Source organism: Lissotriton helveticus, chromosome 1_1, assembly GCF_964261635.1.
Source record: "Lissotriton helveticus chromosome 1_1, aLisHel1.1, whole genome shotgun sequence".
In the NCBI taxonomy this organism is placed as follows: Eukaryota; Metazoa; Chordata; class Amphibia; order Caudata; family Salamandridae; genus Lissotriton; species Lissotriton helveticus.
Window position 1 is genome coordinate 1103987354 of NC_136057.1, and position 24384 is coordinate 1104011737.

Genomic DNA, 24384 nt, shown 5'->3' on the forward strand with positions numbered 1-24384 from the left:
TGCCCGCCCCACCACTTTCAGTAGTTGGCAACATGCATGTAAGTTTACCTTTGTGAATCAGGCCCGCAGCGTGGCAGGCGGAAATGGTGGTTCTACATCATATAAGTTAATCATTTTTCCCCACATCCCAGGAATGGCGATAACAGGATGACGAATTTGGTACACCCTGAACAGGACCAAGGACACAAGTAGCATGATGTTGAGAGTAAATAGTAAATATGTGAAGTGAAGACAAACGCTGTTCCCAAAGGCAGTCCCAATCAGTAACCTTAAAAATGAACTAAAACATGGTGCCTTCACCTGGATTACTGGGGCCAGAAGCAATTTTCACATCCAAATGCAATGCCTGTGTCTCCATTAATCGATGCTAACTTTCTCTCTAATATAAATGAGCCCACAATGATCCTCTTGCTGGCTATAGAATGATGAATTGAGGATAACGGGTTAAAGTAGATGAGGGGGCAACAGGGAGAGTATCTCTGGGGATTGTATGCTCTCCCTCCCAATCCCTCCGAACTTCCTGCCCTCTTAATGCTTTATCTGGGGTTCTGTATTACTTAGAGGCCAGTATGGGTACCTCTTATCTCCAAGGAGGCACCAAGGAGCCTCCATTACCCTCAGCCAAGATGTGTGAGTCAATATCTGATCTGAGAGCCAGGGTGAACAGTTATCAGTTAGACGAGCACCACATTTAATAGCAAAAGACTATCCTTCTGTAGTGTACCAGATGGTGTTTAAGGGGTGGATGACACCCTTCTCTTTGCTGAAATCGGGGCTGCACCTCATTATAGCCTTTTCACTCATAGACTGAAGGCCCTGGTGGTACCTGACCTGGGCTGGCCACTTACTGCTCCATTGAGAAGTCAGTCGATGCCAACTTCCTTCATGTTTCTGCTGCCTGCTGAGACAAGTGAGGAAGACGGGGGGCCTCAGAAAACCAACCTACATGAAGGTCTGTTTAGCACTGCAAAGTTTTATTTATTCATTTATTTTGCATTTACTTTAAGTTCTCGTTCATTTGTGTTCCTCCACTGTTCGACTATAAGAAATAAAGGCTCTGGCCCTCTACTTGCTTTACAAACTGATGAAAAGGGCAGCTGCAATGAGATCGAAACCACATGCGATTCTGTTTTAGGAATGTATGCAGTAAATATCATTTAGGTTTTTGCAAGAGGGGCAAAAACAAAGGAGATAGTAGAATTATTTTTTTACTTGCACTATAGTGCTGTAAAGGCGAATTCTAACTTGCATGTGCATCTATCTAAATTGTGCACTTTGGCTCGTCTTCCGTGTTTTTGTGCTGTGCGTTAGGCCTCAATCTTGAGATGATAACCATGTTTTCAGACTTGGCTGGCTTAAGTGATACCTAATAATCTAGCTGAAACCAGCCCTTACTGGCACAGGTTTGAAACATCTTCAAGGACACAAAGCTGGGTCCTCACAAGAAAGAGCTGATCTGTGCCAGGGATATGCATGACTGTGTCAGTTTCGAACACGTATTTTGTTTCCATTTACTCCATTGCAATGAAAACCTATAAAAGCAGTGTGAAACGTATACTTGTTAGCATATATGCTCCAACGATTGCTTTACCCGCGGAGCTCTGGCCCCGATAAGGCAGATAGCTATCTGACTTAGAACAATTTTACTGTGCTACTTTTATCAAACATTAAGTGGCTTCCCAAAAAAATTCTATTTTATTTCAGGGCACTTTCCTCAGGTGCTAACCTTATCTAAGTCTAACTAGTGCCAATACTTATAATGCCTCCAGCCTCCCCTTTCTAGCGACTGTGCTCAAGAGACCAAGGCCCAGATCCTCGAAGCTGTCAGGCAACACAGCGCGCAGCACCCAAAGAGGCTGTGCTGCATTGCGTGACAGGGAGAGAGCAGTAGAGCACCATATTCACAGAGATATGTCACTCTCCTCCCCTCTCCCTAGCACCGGTGCTGATTTCAGCTGCTGTGTGCTGGGCACACACCATAGCGCCATAATTCAAGGGTGCGTGCCTGAGTCTACCACAGGTTTTCTACAAGAAGGATACACACACTTCCAGTACAAAATACTATGCGTAGGCACACTTCAAAGCTTTTCCTACTATGTGTGCTGCACAGTGAAGCACACATGCAAAGTCAGAGAAAGCAAAGTGAAATGACAACATTTCTCCTTTTAACGCCTTCTTTACAGTGGAGTTAATTTTTAGTGCTAAACCCTGTCTACCAATATTAGTGAATAGGGTTTAACATCAAAAAGCATGGGTGGTTGCATGGGAATGCCCATGCACCACCCATGTAATGCCCCATTGGCACAAAGTAATACAAAGCAACGATTTGTGCTGCTTTGCGTTGCTTTTCCATACATACCAACACAAATACCAATGTGTATTGGCTTGTTAATCCCAAAACAAGTTTGGTATCAGGTTTGCGTTAAAAAAGTAACGCTAACCTGACGCTAAACCTTTGAGAATCTCGGTCTCAGTCTCCCCAGAGCATATGCTTATACATAATTTCCTACAGATGAGGTCCATATGCACACACTGTCACACATAGATGCTACAATTAAAGCACAAAGGGTCTGGTTAGAAGTGGTCTGATAATACCACTGCAGCTGGTAATGGAAGTTATTAGCTGTATCAGAATTACAAGGGGTGCAGGAACACTGCAGAATAACTAAGCACACATGTTTTTGTCCAAATATTTCACCTGCTGAAATCAGACAAAATATCCCAGTGAAAAAATACCCACAAATAGTAAACACCAATTACTGCATGCTATTCCTAATTTATCAGGGGGAGGTTATTATTGCCTGGTATTCCTGAAAACTGGAAGTACAGATGTTGGACTTCACCCCTTATATTTTGCTGAATTTGTTTTTGTTTGCCTTAAGACTGTGCACTTCACCACTGGTAAGCAATGCTAAAGTGCCTGTGCTCCCACCTTTAAACATGGTAAAATTGGCTTACACCTAATTAGCATATTTCATTTACTTATATGTCACTAGTAATGTGGTACTACATGTACCCAGGGACTGCAAATTAAATCCTACTAGAGGGCCTGCAGCATGTATTGTGCCATCCACTTAAGTAGCCTTTTTAAACATGTCTCAAGACTGACATTGCAGCCTTTGTGCAGTTTTAAACTTCCAACTTGACTTGGCAAAATTACCCAATTGCGAAGCCTAAAACTACCTTTTTAATACATATGTCACCCCTAGGGTAGGCCCTAGACAGCCCATAGGGCAGCGTTCATTGTATATGAAAAGTTGGACACTGACTTTTCACATGTCCTGGTAGTGAAAACCAGCAAATTAGTTTTTAACTACTGTGAGGCCTGTCTGTCCCATATGATAGCATTGTGTTATCTTATTATATTTAATAAGTGACAGCTTTTGTTTGGGAGCAGGTAGAAATGGCATGTTTAGTGTTTAGGGAATTGTAATTTAAAATCCTCTTTAATGGTAAAGTAGGATTTTAAGTCAAAATACTGAAAAAGCCATATTTAGAAAGTTGCCATTTTTTTGTCCTATTTGGTGCCTGCAGCCTGTTTCCTGGATCAAAACGTGAGACTTAGGAAATTTGCTGCTAAAAGGTTCTCTGCGAACCAAGAGGAGACCGGGACCTAAGAAGCTCACCTTTCCTTCCAAAGGTGCATTGCTGGTCGGCCTGACATTGCAGCAGCTCCCGCTACATTTTTCACTGCAGCAACAAATCCTGTTCAGCGAATACTCTCAGAAGGAGTAACCGGCCTCCGGGAGCCCTAGTTGGCTACAGCCTGATGCTTCGTCCCACTGGAGGTTTTCAACTTCCATAAAAGAGTCTAAGTACGAATGTAGAAATCTTTGATGCAACTTCATCCTGCTGCTCCTGAAATATGCCTCTTCCTCGGACACTGCTGGCTGCCTTACCCCATTGAACATCACCTTCTCAGACATTGCCCTCAAAAATTCTTCTAAGTCCAATGGTAACTGGAGACCAATCCCAATCCACTTCCTATATCTGATCCGCGCTTCATCCAGGTCAGCCAAAATGTTCGACTTTGTCCCCTGTCTCGCGTGACTAGATGTCTGCAGTTGACGCTTTTATCTTATAGTTGCTATTTTTCACTTTAAACTTTAAAAATCAATAACTTTATTCCTACTGATATATATTTTTTTGTCTTTTTAGTGTCAAATCATTTATTAAAATCCACTCTACTTTTCTTATTCATGTGTGATATTTCTTATGTTGTGTTTTCATTTTATTATTGTTTAAATGCTGCAAAAATACTTTAGAAATTGCCTGTCAAATCCCATCAGGTTATGCTTGAACACTGCCATGTGCGATAACGTAAATGAGTTACGAAGGGGGAAGGAACTACTGTTGGGTTTATATTCCCTTCTGGATCAGAAGAAGCTGCTGATTATTTTGAGCCTTCCGCGGTGGTGTAAGGACGAGGGAGAACTCCGGTCCCAGTGTGGTAAGGGTGCTGTTAGCATCGGCCAAGACTTCCTCAAATTACTTTGGGTGCTGTTAGCACTGTTCAGTTTGTTATCGCTTTGCCTTTGACTCACATCCAGTTTACCGTATTGGCTCAGTACAACTGGGACATTTCTTTTGACTTTGCTTTCCTTTTCCCGTTCGTGAGTTGCACCGAGTTCTATCTTTACAATATTGTGCTTTATACTGCAGGCGCTCTTTCCCCTTATACTGGGACTCTTAATGATTGTGCCTGCCTTCTTTATCCATGACTGTACCTGCCTTTTTTGGGCTCCTCCCATCGCCCCCTCGCACTGTTTTCCAAATCGTATTGTGTTGTTGACGAGGCGGAGAGCTTCCGTCTCCGCCTTGTGATACTTGTGCACTTTAGAAGTCAGACGGAGACAATCTCGCCTCCGTCCAACTGTGTTTGCTAACTTTCTTCAGCTCATGCAGGCCGAGGAAAGCTCTTCTCACTCGGGACCGGCGTCTTTCAAATGCTGATCCCGTGCTGAGAGACATGCTTTTACTGAGTCTCCATGGTAACCCCGCAGCCTCAGCTGAAGCTCGGCGCGGGCCGTGCAGGATCACTGTGGTAACAGGAGACAACGGAGATCTCCGTACGAGCCCTATCAAGAAACGGGCTCTTGGAGGTCTCGTTTAGATAAATCAGAGGCTCTTTTCCAAGCATATAAAAACTTTAAAAACGAATAGCCTGACAAACTGGATTTCTTGCTTACGCCGCTAATTACCGTCCGGGCTGCTCTACCCACATGCATTTTGTTTTTAAACGGGTAAAGGACCATAGTAACAGAGAAAGGACTAAATCCCTGAATACCCTCAATTAAAGGAAAGATCCTGAGCAAACCATGGCATCCATTTTGTTGAACCAAGTTAGGTTACCATAACAATTAAGGCAGCCATTTCATGCGCTTAACACTCCTACGTGTTTTGACAGTTGGAAGTTTACTAACCTTCTAGCAGGCTTTCTGTGTCTGAGCTTAACCTTAGTTATGTCTTCAGAACCTTCAACCAGCTCCATGGAAGATAAACTAGAAGGACTTATTAATAAGGCCCTAGATAGGGTAATGGGGGCTCTTGATGACACCATTAATACAAAAATAGAAAGCCTATCTAAAAAAAGCTGGCCATCCGCAAGACCTCAGGAGGAGCCCACAGAGCATACAATGGCGGAAAGGAAAAGGCCAATTAACGACAACCCTCCAAAAGGTATCAAAAAGCCTAAGAGCTCCAACCCTACCGTTTTGACCTCATGCTCTGGCGGTGACAATGACAGTGCCTCGAGCACAATAGATGGGCAACATAAATTGCCGGCTTTACTTATCCCTATTGACAGTAACGATGGGCAGGAGGATGAGCTTGATCTCTCCTACACCTCTGACTTTAACTCTGAGGAGGAAGCTGAAATTTTGGATACTGAAGGCGAGGCCATCAAGGGCCTCAGGGTCTAAAATGGGCATTGTTGATCCCTTTGGGGAGTATATGTTTGACCCCCTCCTCATATAACACCCCTTCTCTCCTGAGTAGGTCCCCTCCCAACACATAGGTGATTACCTCTCCTTTTGGCTCTGCAAAGAGATCCTCAAAGAGGTCAGATCTCGACTGAGATCTGAATGTCCTCGCCCCTCTCCCTGATAAAATAACCCTAACTCCGGATCGGATAGCAAAGTGGTGGCTTTCATTTCCAAAACCGGGAGAGACCCAAGAAAAGGACTTGACAAGGACCTTAATTCCTGCCAAGACAAACTCTTGGATATCAGGGACCCTCTAACGAAAATGTTTGAGCTAGCAGAAGCTGCCTACCTTAACAATACACCCATAGACTCTAAAGAGCTGCGCCAATGGGCACAAAGGGCTATTTGCCTACTCGGTAATGCAAACACTGCAGTCTCTAATGAGAGAAGAAAGAGTGTTCTCTTAAAAATAGATCCAAAGCTAGTCGAGCTAGCTAACAAAGAAGGGGGAGCTTCCTCTCAAGACCTCCTCTTTGGGGCGGAATTTATCAAAGAAATGGCTAAATATGTAGTAGCTTTCGACTCCATTCAAAAGTCTCAAAAAGATATTTAAAAAGTCTTCAACAACAGAATTTTTGGAAGGGCTGGGAGAATATAGGGCTGGTTCCCCGGCCGTGAACATTTTTCTTCAAGACCCTTCATGGCTCGAGGAGGAAGATCCTCACAATCTGGATTTGGAGGTCAGTTTTCCTTCTATCCCCAAAGACAAAGATTCAGAGGAAGAGGTTTCAAGGGTAACAGAAGGCAAAGTAGTTTTTCAGCAGGTAAGACTGACCAAAGACCTTTCATATACCCTTATAAAGGTGGGAGGGAGGCTAGGCCTTTTTTGTGGGAACTGGACCATGGTGAGCCGAGACCCTTGGGTATTAGATAACATCAAAGGTTACAAGATAGAATTCATAAATTTACCCATCCAGGAGAGACTCCCTCGAGAAATACGGTTCTCTCAAAAAGATTCTGCCTTGGTGACTCAAGAGGTAAAAGGCCTTTTTGCCAAAGGTGCAATCCGAGAGGGAAAATAAATTGGCTTTGTCAGCAATGTCTTTCTAATAGAAAAGAAGGACAAAAAGATGGGGCCAGTTTTAAATCTAAAAGACTTAAACCAATGGGTGGTTTACAGCCATTTCAAAATGAAAGAAATCCACCTCCTCAGATGTTTTAAGGAAAGGAGATTGGCTTACTCGCCTAGATCTGCAGGATGCTTATTTGACCATCCCTATCTGGCCCCCGCATCAGAAGTTTCTCCAATTCTTTTGGGAGGGCAAGCTATGGCAGTTTTGCAGCCTCCCCTTTGGTCTGTCGTCAGCCCCTTGGTGCTTCACCAAGGGACTGCACCCAGTGGCAGGCTGGCTAAGAAGCAAAGGAGTAAGACTAATTTTATATCTGGACGACATTTTAATAATGGCTCAATCCAGAGAGGTGGCTTCCCAACACACAAACCTTGCAATAAAACTCTTAGAACACTTGGGTTTTGTTATAAACACCAAAAAATCGTCAACAACTCCATGCCAGGACACACAGTTCCTGGGGTTTTCAGTAAATACAGTCCAAGCAGATTTGAAATTACCAGGGGAAAAACTCAGAAAACTCAGGAAGGAGTTAAGGAAAATTCTAAAGATCCATTCTTTCCCACTAATGACTTTAGCAAGGGTACTGGGCCTGTTGTCCTCGTCTATCCAAGCCATATATCCGGGACCCCTATATTATCGGGCCCTTCAGAGACTCAAAGCCAAAGCCCTCAGAGCAAACCCATCCTATTCTCAGATAGTTTACCTGGACTCAGACTCCAGGAAAGAGATACTCTGATGGTTGAGAAATGCAGAGGCCTGGAACGGCAGAGCTATCTTTGGGGAAGAACCAGATTTAATAATAGACTCCGATGCGAGCCTAGAGGGATGGGGTTCCTCATGTGGCGACTCATCGACAGGGGGACTCTGGCCCCCCCAAGAAAAGAAACTACATATCAACTGCCTAGAACTACTGGCAGGATCCTTTGCAATGCCAGAGCTTTACCAAGGGTAAGTCATGCCAAGTGTTAAGCCATGCTTCACATGGACAACGTATCTGCTGTGAGATACGTGAACAAGATGGGAGGCCCTCATTCCAAAGGACTCTCAGACATTGCCAAGAATTTCTGGGCGTACTGCATCAGTAAGGGCATCTCAGTGATTCCCGTACATATTCCGGGCTTGAACAATAGGGTAGCAGACTGGTTCTCCAGGAATTTGAGCAACTGGAAACTGGACAGAGAGGTTTTTCTAACCATCCAGTTGCTATGGGGACCCTTTGGAATAGATCTGTTTGCAGACAGAGTCAACACTCAACTGCTGAAATTTTTTAGCTGGAGGCCGGACCCTCTGGCCTTGGGGGAAGATGCGTTCTTTCAGAATTGGATTGGTATGAGACCTTATGCCTTCCCTCTTTTTGCCATGCTTCCACATCCACTTCTTCAAGTTCAGAGAAACAAGGAATTGGTGGCAGTAATAACTCCCCTCTGGAGATCTCAGGCATGGTTCCCCATCCTGATGGAGATGAGTGTGGATTTTCGAATTCTCATTCCTACCTTCGAGAAAATAATTACAGGTCCTCAGGGAGAATGTTACACCCTTGTTCTTCAGGGCCTCCTGTCATTGATGGCATGGAGGATTTCAGGAGACAGTGGCAACTCCCGGGACTTTCGGAGAGCACTTTCAGACTCATATCAGAGTCCTGGCCACCTGGAACAAGGAAAGCTTATAGATTGGCTTGGCGTAAATGGGTTTTTTGGTGCCTGCGACAGGATTACAATCCCATTTCAGCTGACGTAGTTCAAGTTATCATTTTCTTGGTGAGATCTTTGCTTCAGGCCTGGCCTATCGAACCGTTAATGTTTACAGATCAGCCATTGCAGCAGGGCACTGCGTGGTAGATGGTACCTCAGTAGGCCAAAACTTATTAACTAAAAAACTCATGAGAAGTATGCATGTTTGAAATCCACCTTTGCCCAAATCTTCTGCACTATGGGACGTAAGGAATGTTCTTAAAGTAATTGCCAATTGGGGTGAGAATTCTATTCTCTCACTAAAGAAACTGTCCTATAAATTGACTGTTTTACTGTGCCTTGTCTCCTTCAGATGTACATCTGATGTTAAAGCCTTAGATGTCACCAGTAGGGCTTATCAACCTGAGGGAGTCTGTTTCTTTCTAAAAAAACGAACTAAAACTATATCAACTTCTGTTTTTTACCCCTTTTTTCCACAGAACAAAAGTTTGTGTTTAGTGAAGAGTTTGTTGGAGTACAAAAGAAGAAACTTAAGGTTAGGATTTTTTGTTGATCAATTATTAATATCTCACAGGACTTCCCATAGAGCTGTTTCCTCCCCCACCGTAGCTAGATGGGTTAAGGATGTTATGAAAGAAGCTGGAATGGTGCTCATTCTCTTTTTTGGTGCTCATTCTCTTAGAAGGGCCTCGGCTTCCAAAGCCTTTATTCTGGGTGGTGGCCTTTAAGATACTCTTAGGGCTGGGGATTGGTCAAATGAATGCATTTTCAAAACAAATGTTATTTTAAACCTGTATCAAATGTGATTGATAATGTGTTGAACACACTTTAAACTTGCATAATGTTGGCCTCAGTGTCATGCCATAAAATTTTGATTTTTCACAGCCTGGTGGACACGGAGGCTAAGATTATCCCTCCTCTATTGATCCCACCCTGGGAATATATTTTAATATTGTTCTCTTGTCTTGCAAATTAAATGTTTCAGAGACTCTTTGAATGTCTTCTCTAAAGTTATCAAAAAAGATTTTTAAAGTTATCTTGTTTGCTGCACAAAGAAGGGAGAAGACTACATGCACATGGACTTTATACTATATTCGAATGTTTTTCGAAGTCCTAGATCTCTTCATTGTTGCTGAGCAATAAAGGAGATTTGCATAATTTTAGCCTCAGTATCCTTAATGAAATCTAGATTTTCTGCCCACCAGGCTGTGAAAAATCTATATTCTCTCTTATTGCATTCTGCTTTTTCGGGTTTTTCTGTTAACCAACATATAATTCAGTGTATGTTTGGCCGTGGGGTTGGAGAGATGTGGAAAATACATCACTCCTGTTAGATCAATACTACAAAATTGGTGCTTTCTGACAGCAACAAAGAACGTGCCACATTTGTGTATGCTTTCAGTAATCCCGCATTGTATTGTGGTACATGCAGTTCTTTTGTTTCTTATTTCAATATTGATTTTAGTAGATTATACAACTCAAACTTCAATTAAGTAATCTCTATTCATTTAAACAGTTTGTGAAATTCCAAATTCATGGAGCTAATCCCCAGATGGCATGATGTTTTACTTTCATTTGAAGTAAACAAAAAAGATTCCTTTCTGTGTTTCTCAGTTAAATTCACACCAATTCTACTATTTCAAAAATTATCTCAAAACTTAAGACCATCTTGAAAATTCAATAAGCACTTCACATATTAATACAACACCTGTAGGTTCATATTTATCATAATTTTATTTCTTTGAAAACAAGATTGTTTCATTTAAAATCACACAATATATTCAATACACAGTTGCTGTGAGGTCTTTCTTACAATACAAACAATTATTTATATTGTGTTTTTGATTTAACTTGTTTATATTCAGTACCTTCCTTTGTATACAGCAAATAAACACTATTACATCATAAGTTCATACAATACAAATATAATAAAAATATTATAAAAATATAGAGTCCTTCCAGTATAGTCCTCTTTGCACTGCAAGTCCTTCCTGCACTGCAATCGTCTTGGCAGTCTCCTCCTTTGGAGGAGACTGGAGGAGACTGCCGAGACGATTGCAGTGTAGGAAGGACTATACTGGAAGGTGCCATATATATCCTATGAAAAGAGGTGGCACCACATGGATTGAGGTAAACTGAAAAATACCCCCTGGAAAGAAATACACAACTGTCATAAATGAAAAAGACGGTTAGCCCAAGGAACTAAGGAGACAATAGAGCACCGTTGTGCACAAAAAAACGAATATGATGTCTCTTTGAAACTCCTATTGAGAGGACCAAAAGCCATTAGAAGGTCTACTGCTTGAATACTTGAAAGCCCAATACACTAAATATTGAAGAAATGATGTTTTTAATTGTTCAGTCCTGAAGAAGGTGTTCACTGAATTAAAAAAAAGACACCGAAATGCGTTGACAAAAGGACTCTATATTTTTATAATATTTTTATTATATTTGTATTGTATGAACTTATGATGTAATAGTGTTTATTTGCTGTATACAAAGGAAGGTACTGAATATAAAGTTAAATCAAAAACACGATACAAATAATTGTTTGTATTGTAAGAAAGATCTCACAGCAACTGTGTATTGAATATATTGTGTGATTTTAAATGAAACAATCTTGTTTTCAAAGAAATAAAATTATGATAAATATGAACCTACAGGTGTTGTAATAATATGTGAAGTGCTTATTGAATTTTCGAGATGGTCATAAGTTTTGAGATAAATTTTGAAATAGTAGAATTGGTGTGAATTTAACTGAGAAACACAGAAAGGAATTTTTTTTGTTTACTTCTTGTACTACCCAGTCCTTTCTGGTTCATCTGGGAAACTCTCTCTTTTTTGGAGGTTACTTTCATTTGAACCCTTCAGTGGAGCTAAAACTGTTAAATCGAGCTGGTTTTGAATACTGCAGAACTAATCAAATGCCAAAATACTCAGGTACCCATTCTAGTAAGGGAGCAAATCTCCAGTGCATACCCTGCCTAGGACGTTGCGAGTTTCAAACACATCAATGAAGATTGTGATAGCACTCAGACAGCCAGATATAAATCCTCTTGCTGATGGTGTCAATACTTGTATGCTGCAGAATGAGGTACGATGTTTACTATTAAGGAAGGAACAACTTTTCCAGTGATCCATCTGCCTTTCATCTATGACGGGACAGTGCACTATTCAGTGCTGATGGGCTCTACTTTGCCTCTGCTGCATTTCTATAAGTAGGAGTAAGGGGTGGCACATTCTCTGTGTGAGTGAAAGATAAATGGTGTTATTATATACTACCCAGTTACTTCTACTCGTTTTCCAACAAAATATGCTACAAAATGTCATGACGCGAGTCAGAGCATGTATCTCACTGAGTCCTTGTGGAGCATCTCCCAGTAAGGCATGCTTCCAATTTGATAGTCTTAGCGCCATATTACGAGCTTGGTGGTCCGCGGCCTGCAGTACTAGCAGTGGACGTCTAGCCGCAGTGAGCTCGGATGTCCGACCACCATATTACAAGATCAGTGGATTGTGTTTTCAAAGACCGCGACTGACCCACAGACAATGCCAGCACACCGCCAGGGTCGCGGTCGGGAAAGGCAGCTGCCATAGGGCAGCACTGAGGTGCCGCACTGCCATCCAAATTACCAGTTGGCTTTCCGACAAGTCGACCTTGGTGGTCTGCCTGCCAGCTTCAAGTCGGTGGTAAGAAAAGATTTGAGGTGCATACTTAGCCATCTCCTATTCTTCCAGGTACAGTTCGACATGGATCCCTTTCTTTAGGTCACCCCTTCACAGCAGCATCTTCATCCCAAAGAATAAAACCCTGTTTGTGGCGATTTACAGGTGAGTCATTTTTTAACCACATGCCCATTGCTGGACTGGTCACTTATGGGCCTGACTCCGACAATGGGTAGGTGGTATTTTTCCACATGTACAATACATATGTGTACACTCAACACGTGCATTTAAAATGTATACAGAGGCATTGATAGACACGGAAAACCACTCAAGACCACCGCAGTCACACCCCAGGCACTGTGGTCAACTCGTAATACGGTGGTCTAAAGACTGCAAATGCTGTGGACTACTGGTGGCAAGGGACGCTGTTTTCGGGCGGTCGGACCGCCGAACTCATAATCAGGCCTTGAGTGTCAATGAAAGAAAGAAAGCTTATCTTAAGCAGTAGCAGAGGACACCTCAGAAGGGGTCCTCTGGTGATTTATTGCACACAGAACAGTGCTTAGAGCACATCCATCTAGTGCTCGACAGTAACAGATAAGAGACACTTTCAGATAAAGTTTGCTTTTTTCCAGTCCTGTAACATTCTAGATTTGTGACTGCCATAAACACATGCCCCTTTAAACGCTTGCCAGTAACACATATAATTTGTTTGACAGAAGTTAGTGTGATTCTCAACACACCTGCATAAACCATTTTAATAATCACATAGCCTAAGGATGACGTCAATGAACTGCATAGTTTGCAGATAGCTTTATTTAGGCATGTACATTAACAGCTCGGAAAGCCTGTAGACTGGGAACATTGACAGAGGGGTATCTGAAGGGAAATGATCCACATCTGCTGAGATCCAAGATGGAGCAGTGCTTCAAACACACTCTAGGCATGACACTATAAAGTAATATATGCATTCCACGACTTTACCTTTTATATCTTCTATTAAATATGTCTTATATATCATGTAAATAATGGGCCTGATTCACAATGATACACGGACACTTTTGTGTAAATTTAGGATTTCTGCATTTCACAAAGGAATTTTAGGAATAGTATCTTTTCTACTGCCTTTCTTTTTATATGCAGAGTTTCTGCCACGAGTTGTAAAGATACTACTCGTAAAATTCCTTTGTGACTTGCAAACAATCGTAAACCTACACAAAAGTGTAAGTTTACCTTTGTGAATCAGGCCCAATATGTATTCGATATGACTTTGTATCCTAGTCATAAAGCACAGTCAGCAGGCTCTTCGCATTAATTATTTATATTAATGTTAGTGCCCTTAGAGGTGTCTCTAGCTATAGATACTGGAAGGATATCACAATCTAGAGGACACTGTGTGGTTTGGAGATGGAGCGTCGTCCGTAGCATAAAAGAAGACAAACTTGGTTACAGTATTACCTTTTTAGTTGACAGATTATCACTGACGTGTTTCTCTCTGACTAGATAAGCAGTGGAACTTTTTCAAAGCATATTTTGTCTGCATAACCTGCAGATGAGTCCATGGAAGTCATTTAGGGGTCGCGACCACTGGGTTGCCCTTTGCTATCCCTAGCACTGCCTTTGTGACCCCTGGCTTCAGAGGTGGCAACTCCAGTGCCAGTATCACAGCTAGTGCTCCACTCTTTATTTTCTGTCCATTTTTTATTACACTCATAGTGAATAAATAAAATAAATTATTCACTAATTGTGTAATAAAAATGTATTACAATAGGCAAGAATATGCCCTTCCATGGAAACTGAGGTAAGTAAAAAATGCTTTTAAATGTATCTTGTGTGCATGCTTGCGGCTGAGAGTGTTTATGTATGTGAGCGAATGTATATGTAGGAATGTGTGTGTATGTTTAAGTATGTGGGTATGATTGAAAGTGGGGGTCAAAGGGCGTGTGATGTGTCTTTCGCCACCCCATTAATTTAGGTGAATTGACATCCATGGACTTATCCGTATGTAGTGTTAAGGAAACAATTCTATGAAATTAATTTTGAGAAATCCATAGCCACAGTAAATCTGTTTTATATTGCATTGCCAACACCAGGAAAACCACTCACCCACACCTGTATTAACCCTAATGCTAACCCAACCCTAACGACAACCCCAAATTCCACCCTAAGTCTAACTTTGAACTAAACCTAATCCCAAACATAACCCTAGCCCCAATTCTGTATTTCTGCATCACTTCACATCCCTAGCCCTCATCAGTAACTTTATCCTAGGCCCTAAAACCACACCAACTCGAGCTATAATGCTACTCCTAATGCCGAAGTCAGTGATAACCAAAAATGAACAAACATGCCGCCACTATTTAATGGATTTCCTTAAGTATTATCTTAATTTTTTTAACCTCTCTCTGGCAGCTTGCGTGCCTTCAGTATTATCTTTATATTTACGTTTTCTTACATGTTTTTGTTATTGTAATTTAAATAACGTTTTTATTCATTTTAACAAGATAGTCTTGATATTATTATATGGTTAGAATGTGACTGGATGCCCAGATCACAAGCTACTCGCTTTAAAGACATCCTTAAGTTCAGAGTAAATGAAAGATCGCTCTGTCTGAATTAAAAAAAAAATAATTGGAAAGGGATTGGTGAACTCTCCGTGTAATGTGGTTTTGAGTAGAATGGCTCGAGGATATGACTGTCAGGAAAGCAGCACGTGCCGAGCATAAATGTGCCCCAGACAAACTATTCTTCATTGTCTCTGAAAGATGCAGCAAGAAGAAGGGAGAAATGTAAAGCTTCAATGGAATATTTTATAATACAGTCACTGTTTAGATGTCAATGTGCAAATACAATGGTCATTGGCAGTGCCTTGGGCAACCCCGCACGAAATACAAAATCGCTTGTTATTGCAACAAAAAAATGCTAAATTTAGAAAATAATTTGGTCGATCATGAGCCTGATGTCTCTAATTGCCAAACTCATCAATCAAGGTGGGGGAGATAGAAATGTGGATCCATTCAGCTTCCAGGCTATATAATCAACAATCAAATGGAGAATGGATCACTTGAAACTACAGCACCAGGGTTTTTAGGTTATTGGTGACCTGCTTAAAAAACCCTCATACACGCACATAAGCGGTGTGGTGGTATATCTTGATTCTCCACCAATTTACGTAGCGTGGGTGCATCATCATAGGGTTTTTCTAGTTGTATGCAACCTCCACCCAGAGGTAACCACTGGATATGTAGCAGTGTCCAGAAAATAGTTGTGAGTTTAAAAATCCTTGGACCATCACAAGCAAAGATTTTAATAAAAATTGTGATTCAAGAATTATTAAAAGAGTTTTTGTGTAGATTTGGATCCCGTTACTAGATCCTATTGTTATCCTCTCAGTCCTCAGGATCAGTGTGATGTTAAAAGAAGGCCACCTCCTGATCTATCCAAACCCAGATTGCTGTAATAGCCATGGGTTAAGGAATGATCAAACGAGGGCAAAAACCGCGGGGAAGGAAGGGGACAGCAGGGAGGGAGATCTGAAAGACAAACAACAAGACCGTTGGTACCTATTTCTACACACCAAACAATTCACAACCACAACAACCCACCAGTAATAACATCTACCTGTAAAGGAAACTAAGGTCACGGTACTGGAAGGTTATGGCACCTCTTTTTCATCCAATCCCGAGAAGGATACGAATGTAGCTATGTCCCCCTGTAACACACAACAAAGATAACAGCCCTTACACTCTATCATATAATCTCTTGACTATGTATGTTTTGGACACTTGTGTGATAGTACCTGCGAGTAGAGGGGAAGGTCTAGTATAGTGTCTTGTCAGCCCCGTGTTTCTTTGGTACACGTTGAATAAGAATAATTATAATAAAGGGTTACTTCACCCTGTTGAGAGAAAATAAAGTCACAGTACCTGAGCCACTGAAATAGGATTTCTTCCGATAACTCAGCTGGTACTTGAGGCAATGTATTTTCAGTATGATTCCCAGCCGGAGTCGCAAGACGCAGACTCGAATGACAGGAAATACTCTTACCAAGCCTGGTAAGACGATGAGGGTATATGGCGGGATTTCGTCCTCTGCAAGAACCTCGGAAATGAGACTCACCAACAGAGGGCAAAGATGAAATCAGAACTTTTCAGAAACAACGGTCCTCCGCATGAGCCGATGCAAGAAGGCTCGCCAACGGAGGAACGCAGACGCTGTAAGCTCCCACCAAAGGAACCAAGAGTCCTCCGCATGAGCCGATGCAAGAAGGCTCGCCAACGGAGGAACTCAGACGCGGTAAACTCCCAATAAAGGAACAAAGATTCCTCCGCATGAGCCGATGCAAGAAGGCTCGCCAACGGAGGAATGCAGGCGCGGTAGAAACAAACCGGCGGAATTGCTGATACACAATTCAGCCGCGAGCCGTACGGAGATTCAGACGGCAATCCTGTGGACAGATGAACAATGAACTCCCGGTCAGAGAGAAAGCTAATACTCGGTCTATGAAGCAAGAATATCCGACGAGGCAAACGGGAAGTTTCCTCCTATATAGCACCGCCCATCATTAGGCGCTAGGCATTCTGGGACATGTAGTTGTTTTCCGTACCTCCGGGGCACACAGTCTGTTTCTCCCTCTTGAGGCGCTCAGGGGATCGTAACAGTACATCCCCCCTCACCGAGAGCGCCGAAGACGGCCGGGACGTGAAGGGAACCTCCTATGATACCAAGCCACCAGACGAGGCGCATGGACACCAGACGCAGGCTCAAGTTCAAGTTCAAGTTCAGAAATTTGTATAGCGCACTACTCACCCAGAGGGTCGCAAGGCGCTTGAGGGAGGGGGGTGCTTTACTTATCGAATATCCAACTTTTTAGTTGCTTTCTGAAGGAGATATAGTTCTGTGTAAGGCGGATGTGGGTGGGGAGGGAATTCCAGGTTTTGGCCGCTAAGTAGGAGAAGGATCTTCCCCCCATGGTGGATTTATGGATGCGCGGAATTGTGGCGAGGGCTTGATTGGACGAACGTAATTGGCGGGTAGGGGTGTAGAAGGACAGTCGCGTGTTGAGGCATTCGGGTCCTAGGTCGTAGAGGGCTTTGTGTGCGTGGGTGAGGAGACGGAACGTTATTCTCTTGTTGACGGGGAGCCAGTGGAGGTCTTTCAGGTGACCGGAAATGTGAGCTTGGCGGGGGATGTCTAGTATGAGTACTTGGACCCGAATGCCTCAACTCACGACTTTCCTTCTACACCCCCTCCCGCCAGCTACGCTCTTCCAACCAAGCCCTTGCTGCTGTACCTCGCATCAACAAAACCACCATGGGAGGAAGATCCTTCTCCTACCTGGCGGCTAAAACCTGGAACTCACTTCCCACTCACCTTCGCCTCACTCAGAACCACCTAGCATTCAGAAAGCAACTTAAAACCTGGATATTCGACAAGTAATTCCCCACCCTTCTTCAAGCGCCTTGAGACCCTCTGGGTATGTAGCGCGCTATATAAATTAACTGACTTGACTTGACTTGACTATGAGTCTGGCTGAGGAGTTTTGGATGCGTTGGAGTTTTTTCTGTAGTTTGGCTGTGGTTCCGGCATAAAGGGTGTTTCCGTAATCTAGTCGGCTTGTGACCAGTGCATGGGTGACCGTCTTTCTTGTTTCGGTGGGGATCCAACGGAAGATTTTTTTGAGCATGCGTAGGATGTTGAAGCATGATGATGAGACGGCGTTGACTTGTCTGGTCATTGAGAGGGAGGAGTCCAGGATGAAGCCCAGGTTACGTGCGTGATCCGTAGGTATGGGTGCTGTTCCCAGGGCCGGAGGCCACCATGAGTCGTCCCAGGCAGAGGGGGATGAACCTAAGATGAGGACTTCCGTTTTGTCCGAGTTTAGTTTTAAGCGGCTGTTCTTCATCCATTCGGCTACTTCTTTCATTCCTTCGTGTAAGTTGGTTTTGGCGGTGTTTGGGTCTTTGGTGAGGGAGAGGATCAGCTGGGTGTCGTCTGCGTAGGAGATGATGTTGAGGTTGTGTTGGCGTGCGATGGATGCAAGGGGGCTCATGTATATGTTGAAGAGGGTGGCTCCCAGGTGTTCTCCTCCGGCCCGTACCCTTTCCAGGACACCAAGTACCGAAGGCCATGCCCCTGCCGCTTCGAATCAAGGATACTCTCCACCCCGTATTCCAACCCATCCTGAACCACGAGAGGCGGCGGGAGGCGCTTTACGGAAGACAAAGAAGGCTTCAACAGCGAAACATGGAACACCGGATGGATTTTCAGGTGTTGCGGTAGCTTCAATTTTATGGCCACTGGGTTGATGCGCCGTAAGATAGGAAATGGACCAATGTAACGAGGGTTGAACACGCTGTGCTTCTGGAACCTGATATTCCTGGTAGACAACCACACACAATCCCCCACCTGATACAAAGGGCCAGGCCGCCCTCTTCTCTTCGCTGCCTCCGGCACCCCGCCGTCCTGGAAGGGATGAAGAAAAGGAAGAAAGTGAGGATGACGCCTATAGGAACAGTAAAAGGGTGAGACCCGCGTGGCACTATGAGTTGCGTTGTTACACGCCACTTCCGCAAGCCACAGGTAGTCCACCCAATTGTCCTTGCTGCGATCCAATTAGCACCTCAGAAACTGCTTCAGCATCTGATTAAGGCGCTCCGTTTGCCCGTCTGTTTGTGGGTGGAAGCTGGTGGATAGAGCCATCTCTATATGCAAAGAAGAACACCATGACTTCCAAAACCTCGCCGTGAACTGGGAACCCCTATCCGAAATGATCACAGTAGGCAGGCCATGCAGTCGAACAACGTGTACCATCAACAAACGCGCCAATTGTCCTGCTGTGGGTACCTGAGGACAGGCGATGAAATGCCCCATCTTAGTCAGAAAATCAATAACCACCATCACCGCCTTCATCCCTGATCCTTGGGCAGGCCCACCACGAAATCCAAGGATATGCGTTCCCACGGAACAGAAGGCGCAGGCATTGGTTGCAGAAGACCAGCGGGGCGACGATGATCAGCCTTGACAGTAGCGCAGACATCACACAGCGATATCCATGCCTTGACATCGGGTCTCATGGATGGCCACCAACACCGACGATTGATTTGATCTACCGTCTTTTCCAGACCCATATGCCCGGCACTGGGAGAGCAATGGCACCACTGAAACACCTGTTTTCGAAGAGGCACTGTAGGAATCAGTAACCATCCTTGGTTCAAAGGGTAGCCATTCTTAACTTGCCATTCCTTATGACTGCGCAACCAGTTCTTCCAGTAAAAGGTGTTCACACCCTTACGGACTCCTTGTAGAAACGCATCCGGCTGTATAACACATACCATCTTGGCTGGATCGATGATAGCAGTTTCCACACCGGTTTCAGAGGACTTAAGGGATGATTGGTGTGTCAGGGCATCAGCCTTCCTGTTCTCCACCCTCGGACGGAAGGTTATAATGAAATGAAACTCCGAAAAGAACAGCATCCATCTAAGTTGCCTCGGAGTGAGGTGTCTTGCAGCAGTCATAAACTGTAGATTTCTGTGGTCGGTATATACAGTGACCATGTGTTTGGCCCCCATCAAGAAATGTCTCCATTCAGTGAACGCGACCTTAATCGCCAAGAGCTCCTTTTCAGCGATACAGTAATTGGTTTCGGCCCAGTTCAACTTCCGAGACAGATATGCCACAGGATGAAGTTGACCGGTTAGCTCATGTCTTTGCGAAAGGAGAGCACCGAGCGCCACATCAGAGGCATCCGCCTCGACAATAAAGGGTTTGTCAGGATTGGGATGAGCTAATACAGGCGCAGACACGAAGGCTTTCTTCAATGCTTCAAAGGCTTCATGAGCCCCCTGATTCCATACAAACGGCTGTGCCTTCCTCAACAAATGTGTGATGGGAGCCACCACCTGAGAGAACTGCTTAATGAACCACCGGTAAAAGTTGGCAAAACCGATGAAGCATTAAACGTCTTTCACGTTCTGTGGAACAGGCCAATCTTTCACCGCTCTGATCTTTCTTTCGGACATCTCTCAGTAGATACGTGAAAGTCGCATTTGCTCAATTTGCAGTAGAGGCTATGCTTCTGCAGGAGATGCAAGACTGACTTGACATGATGGACGTGCAGTTCCTCGGACTCGGAGTAGATGAGGATGTCATCTATGTAGACGATAACGTAGTGGTCCAGTATTTCTCGCAGCACCTCATTTAGGAAGTACTGGAAAGCCGCCGGGGCATTACAAGGCCCGAACGGCATGACCAGATACTCATAGAGACCGTACCGAGTCTTAAAGGCGGTTTTCCATTCGTCCCCTTTTCTCATTCTTACCAGATGATACGCGCCTTTTAAATCCAACTTGGTGTAGATAGTGGCTGACTTCACCTGGTCCAATAATACATTGATCAGAGGAAGGGGATCCCTGTTTTTAACTGTCACAGCGTTTAGCGCCCTGAAGTCCACACACGCCCTCAATTCCCCATTCGCTTTAGGAATGAAGAACAGAGGGGAGGCAGCCGGGGATTTGGAAGGACGAATGAAACCCAGTCCCAATAGCTTATCCAGATAGGCCCTCAGATGCACGTTCTCAGGTTCAGTTAATGCGTACAAACGTCCACTGGGAACCACAGCCCCAGGGACAAGGTCAATTTGACAATCATATTGCCTATGTGGAGGGAGCACCTCAGCTTGAACTTCGTCGAAGACCCCTTTGTATTCTACATAGACCTCAGGCAAAAGCACATCCTTTTCAGCTGCAGTGGCCACACACTCTCCGCAAGCCAAAGCGGAAGAGGGTCTCTTGTTAACCTCGTAGCAATGTTCCCAACAGTATGAGGAGTTCATATTGATGGTACCTGTATCCCAATCTATGTCCGGGTTGTGACGTTTCAACCAAGGGATGCCTAATATGATACCATACTGTGGGGCTTTGAGTATGTTGAACATGACCCTTTCTTTATGGCACCCGAACAGCATTTCTGTTTCATCCGTATGATAACTGATGGGGCCTAGTTCCAATTTTCTCCCATCCACCGCATATATCTCATCGCAAGTGTGTCTAGGAATCAAGTGTATCCCTACTCTTTTTGCCTCGGTCATATCCATGAACATGCCTGTGGCCCCCGAGTCCACCATAGCATGCATGGTAATCCATGTACCCTGTATGGATAACATTACTTCAATAAACAGATGTTGCGCCCCCACAACATTCTTCAACAAGGAATGGATGCAAGCCTGACTCCAAGGAACCCCTTCGTTCACCTTGGAGTCCTCTAGTTTTACGATGGCTCCTCTATTGCGGCTGAAACGCCTCTGGTAGGACGGAACCTAGACATCTTGGGTTTAAGAGGGCATTCCCTAACAAAATGACCTTTCTTGCCGCAGTAGAGACAGAGCCCGTTTTTACGACGCAGCTCTTTCTCGGTCGAAGTTAAAGCGGCTCTAACCGCCCCCACATCCATGGGTTCAGAGCCAGAGGCTGTGTTAGTGTCAACCGCCTTCGAAAGCCCATATGAAGGGATTGTTCTGCTCTTGGTCTTAGAATCACCTTTGCGTTCCCTTAATCTATGGTCCAAACGCAGAACCAGATTAATTAAATCCTCACACGCAACCGGCTGAGGATCGATCTGCGCAATGATATCTTTCATAACATCATTCAATCCCTGGTGAAACAGAGAGGCTTGTTTGGCCTCAGGCCACTTAGTCTCCGTCACCAGCCTCCGAAATGAATTCAGATAAGTCAAGATGTCCTGTGTACCTTGTCGGAGCCCCAACAATTCTTTATCAGCGGTGTAAGAGTCCGCCCTTCGATCGAACACCTTTGTGAATTCGTCCCTAAAGGCTTCCCAATCATGAATGACAGGGTCATCTCTTTGAATCAAAGGAACCGCCCACTGGGCTGCGTCCCCCGCTAAGTATGAAATGAGGAACGCAACCTTTGCCTGATTGGTGGGAAAGGATCGAGGCTTACAAGAAAAATGCAACATAACCTGCGTGAGAAAGACCTGAACTGAGCCTGCATCCCCTTTAAAGCGTTCAGGGTTAGCTAAAGGGATAGAGACAGGTATCTCCACCACCACCAGACTAGGAGGGGTGGTACTCGATGCCCCTGCATTAAATGGATTCCTCTGAATTGTATCAAGTCTGTTACGTAATTCCGTTGTCTCCTGCCTGGAGGAAAGCAACTCCGACTGTACCAGCACTAGGGCGGCTAACACGTCATCAAGAGAGGCCATTTTAACAACCACTGACCAGGAGGAAGTATTACTTGGGTCGGATATTCTGTTATCCTCTCAGTCCTCAGGATCAGTGTGATGTTAAAAGAAGGCCACCCCCTGATCTATCCAAACCCAGATTGCTGTAATAGCCATGGGTTAAGGAAGGATCAAGCGAGGGCAAAAACCGCAGGGAAGGAAGGGGACAGCAGGGAGGGAGATCTGAAAGACAAACAACAAGACCATTGGTACCTGTTTCTACACACCAAATAATTCACAACCACAACAACCCACCAGTAATAACATCTACCTGTAAAGGAAACTAAGGTCACAGCATGGAAGGTTATGGCACCTCTTTATCATCCAATCCCGAGAAGGATACGAATGTAGCTATGTCCCCCTGTAACACACAAAGATAACAGCCCTTCCACTCTATCATATAATCTCTTGACTATGTATGTTTTGGACACTTGTGTGATAGTACCTGCGAGTAGAGGGGAAGGTCTAGTATAGCGTCTTGTCAGCCCCGTGTTTCTTTGGTACACGTTGAATAAGAATAATTATAATAAATTGTTACTTCACCCTGTTGAGAGAAAATAAAGTCACAGTACCTGAGCCACTGAAATAGGATTTCTTCCGATAACTCAGCTGGTACTTGAGGCAATGTATTTTCACTATGATTCCCAGCCGGAGTCGCAAGACGCAGACTCGAACGACAGGAAATACTCTTACCAAGCCTGGTAAGACGATGAGGGTATATGGCTGGATTTCGTCCTCTGCAAGAACCTCGGAAATGACACTCACCAACAGAGGGCAAAGATGAAATCAGAACTTTTCAGAAACAACGGTCCTCCGCATGAGCTGATGCAAGAAGGCTCGCCAACGGAGGAACGCAGACGCTGTAAGCTCCCACCAAAGGCACCAAGAGTCCTCCGCATGAGCCGATGCAAGAAGGCTCGCCAACGGAGGAACTCAGACGCGGTAAACTCCCAATAAAGGAACAAAGATTCCTCCGCATGAGCCGATACAAGAAGGCTCGCCAACGGAGGAATGCAGGCGCGGTAGAAACAAACCGGCGGAATTGCTGATACACAATTCAGCCGCGAGCCGTACGGAGATCCAGACGGCAATCCTGTGGACAGATGAACAATGAACTCCCGGTCAGAGAGAAAGCTAATACTCGGTCTATGAAGCAAGAATATCCGACGAGGCAAACAGGAAGTTTCCTCCTATATAGCACCGCCCATCAGTAGGCGCTAGGCATTCTGGCACATGTAGTTGTTTTCCGTACCTCAGGGGCACACAGTCTGTTTCTCCCTCTTGAGGCGCTCAGGGGATCGTAACACCTATATACATAACGGTTGGCCAACATGTTTCAGTCCCACTGTGCCCAGCCGGGTCTATGGGGCTTTCTTCAGGACCGAGATGGAAATTAAAAAGTGTACTCACATGATTTGTGTAGCACAGAGGTGATTCAGTTCTCCACCCTCTTTCTATTGAGGCCAGTAGTACCTGAAATTGAGAAAATAACTTGGGCCAGATGTAGGTAATCCCAGATTACCAATTCTTAAATACCGAATCATACTGATTCCGTATTTAAGAACAGGCAAATGGGATGTAGGTAATTTTACCGAAAAAAATTACCGAAGCGGTAAGTTTCGGTAATTATCGAATCGGTATTTACAGATTCGGTAATTGCCATTCATTCCTATCAATTACCGAATCTGTAAATACCAATTCAGTAATTGGGGGAAACATTGAAGGGTG

General features: G+C 44.2%; 1 protein-coding gene across 6 annotated transcripts in view; it reads left to right on the forward strand.

Annotated features, from left to right (window-relative positions):
- Positions 1-5403: 5403 nt before the first annotated feature.
- Positions 5404-24384, forward strand: part of LOC144772229 (uncharacterized) — a 98400-nt gene continuing 79419 nt past the window's right edge. For 5 of the 6 annotated variants that reach the window (XR_013599694.1, XR_013599695.1, XM_078656404.1 and 2 more), the window contains exons 1-2: positions 5404-5679; positions 9225-9280. Coding sequence is in view for 3 of the 6 variants with exons in the window: in XM_078656404.1 (XP_078512530.1) it covers positions 5463-5679; positions 9225-9280 (273 nt within the window). In the remaining 3 variants the exon portion in view is untranslated. Of the gene's footprint in view, positions 6749-9224; positions 9281-24384 lie in introns of all 6 variants that reach the window. The other variant, XR_013599696.1, reaches the window with a different exon arrangement.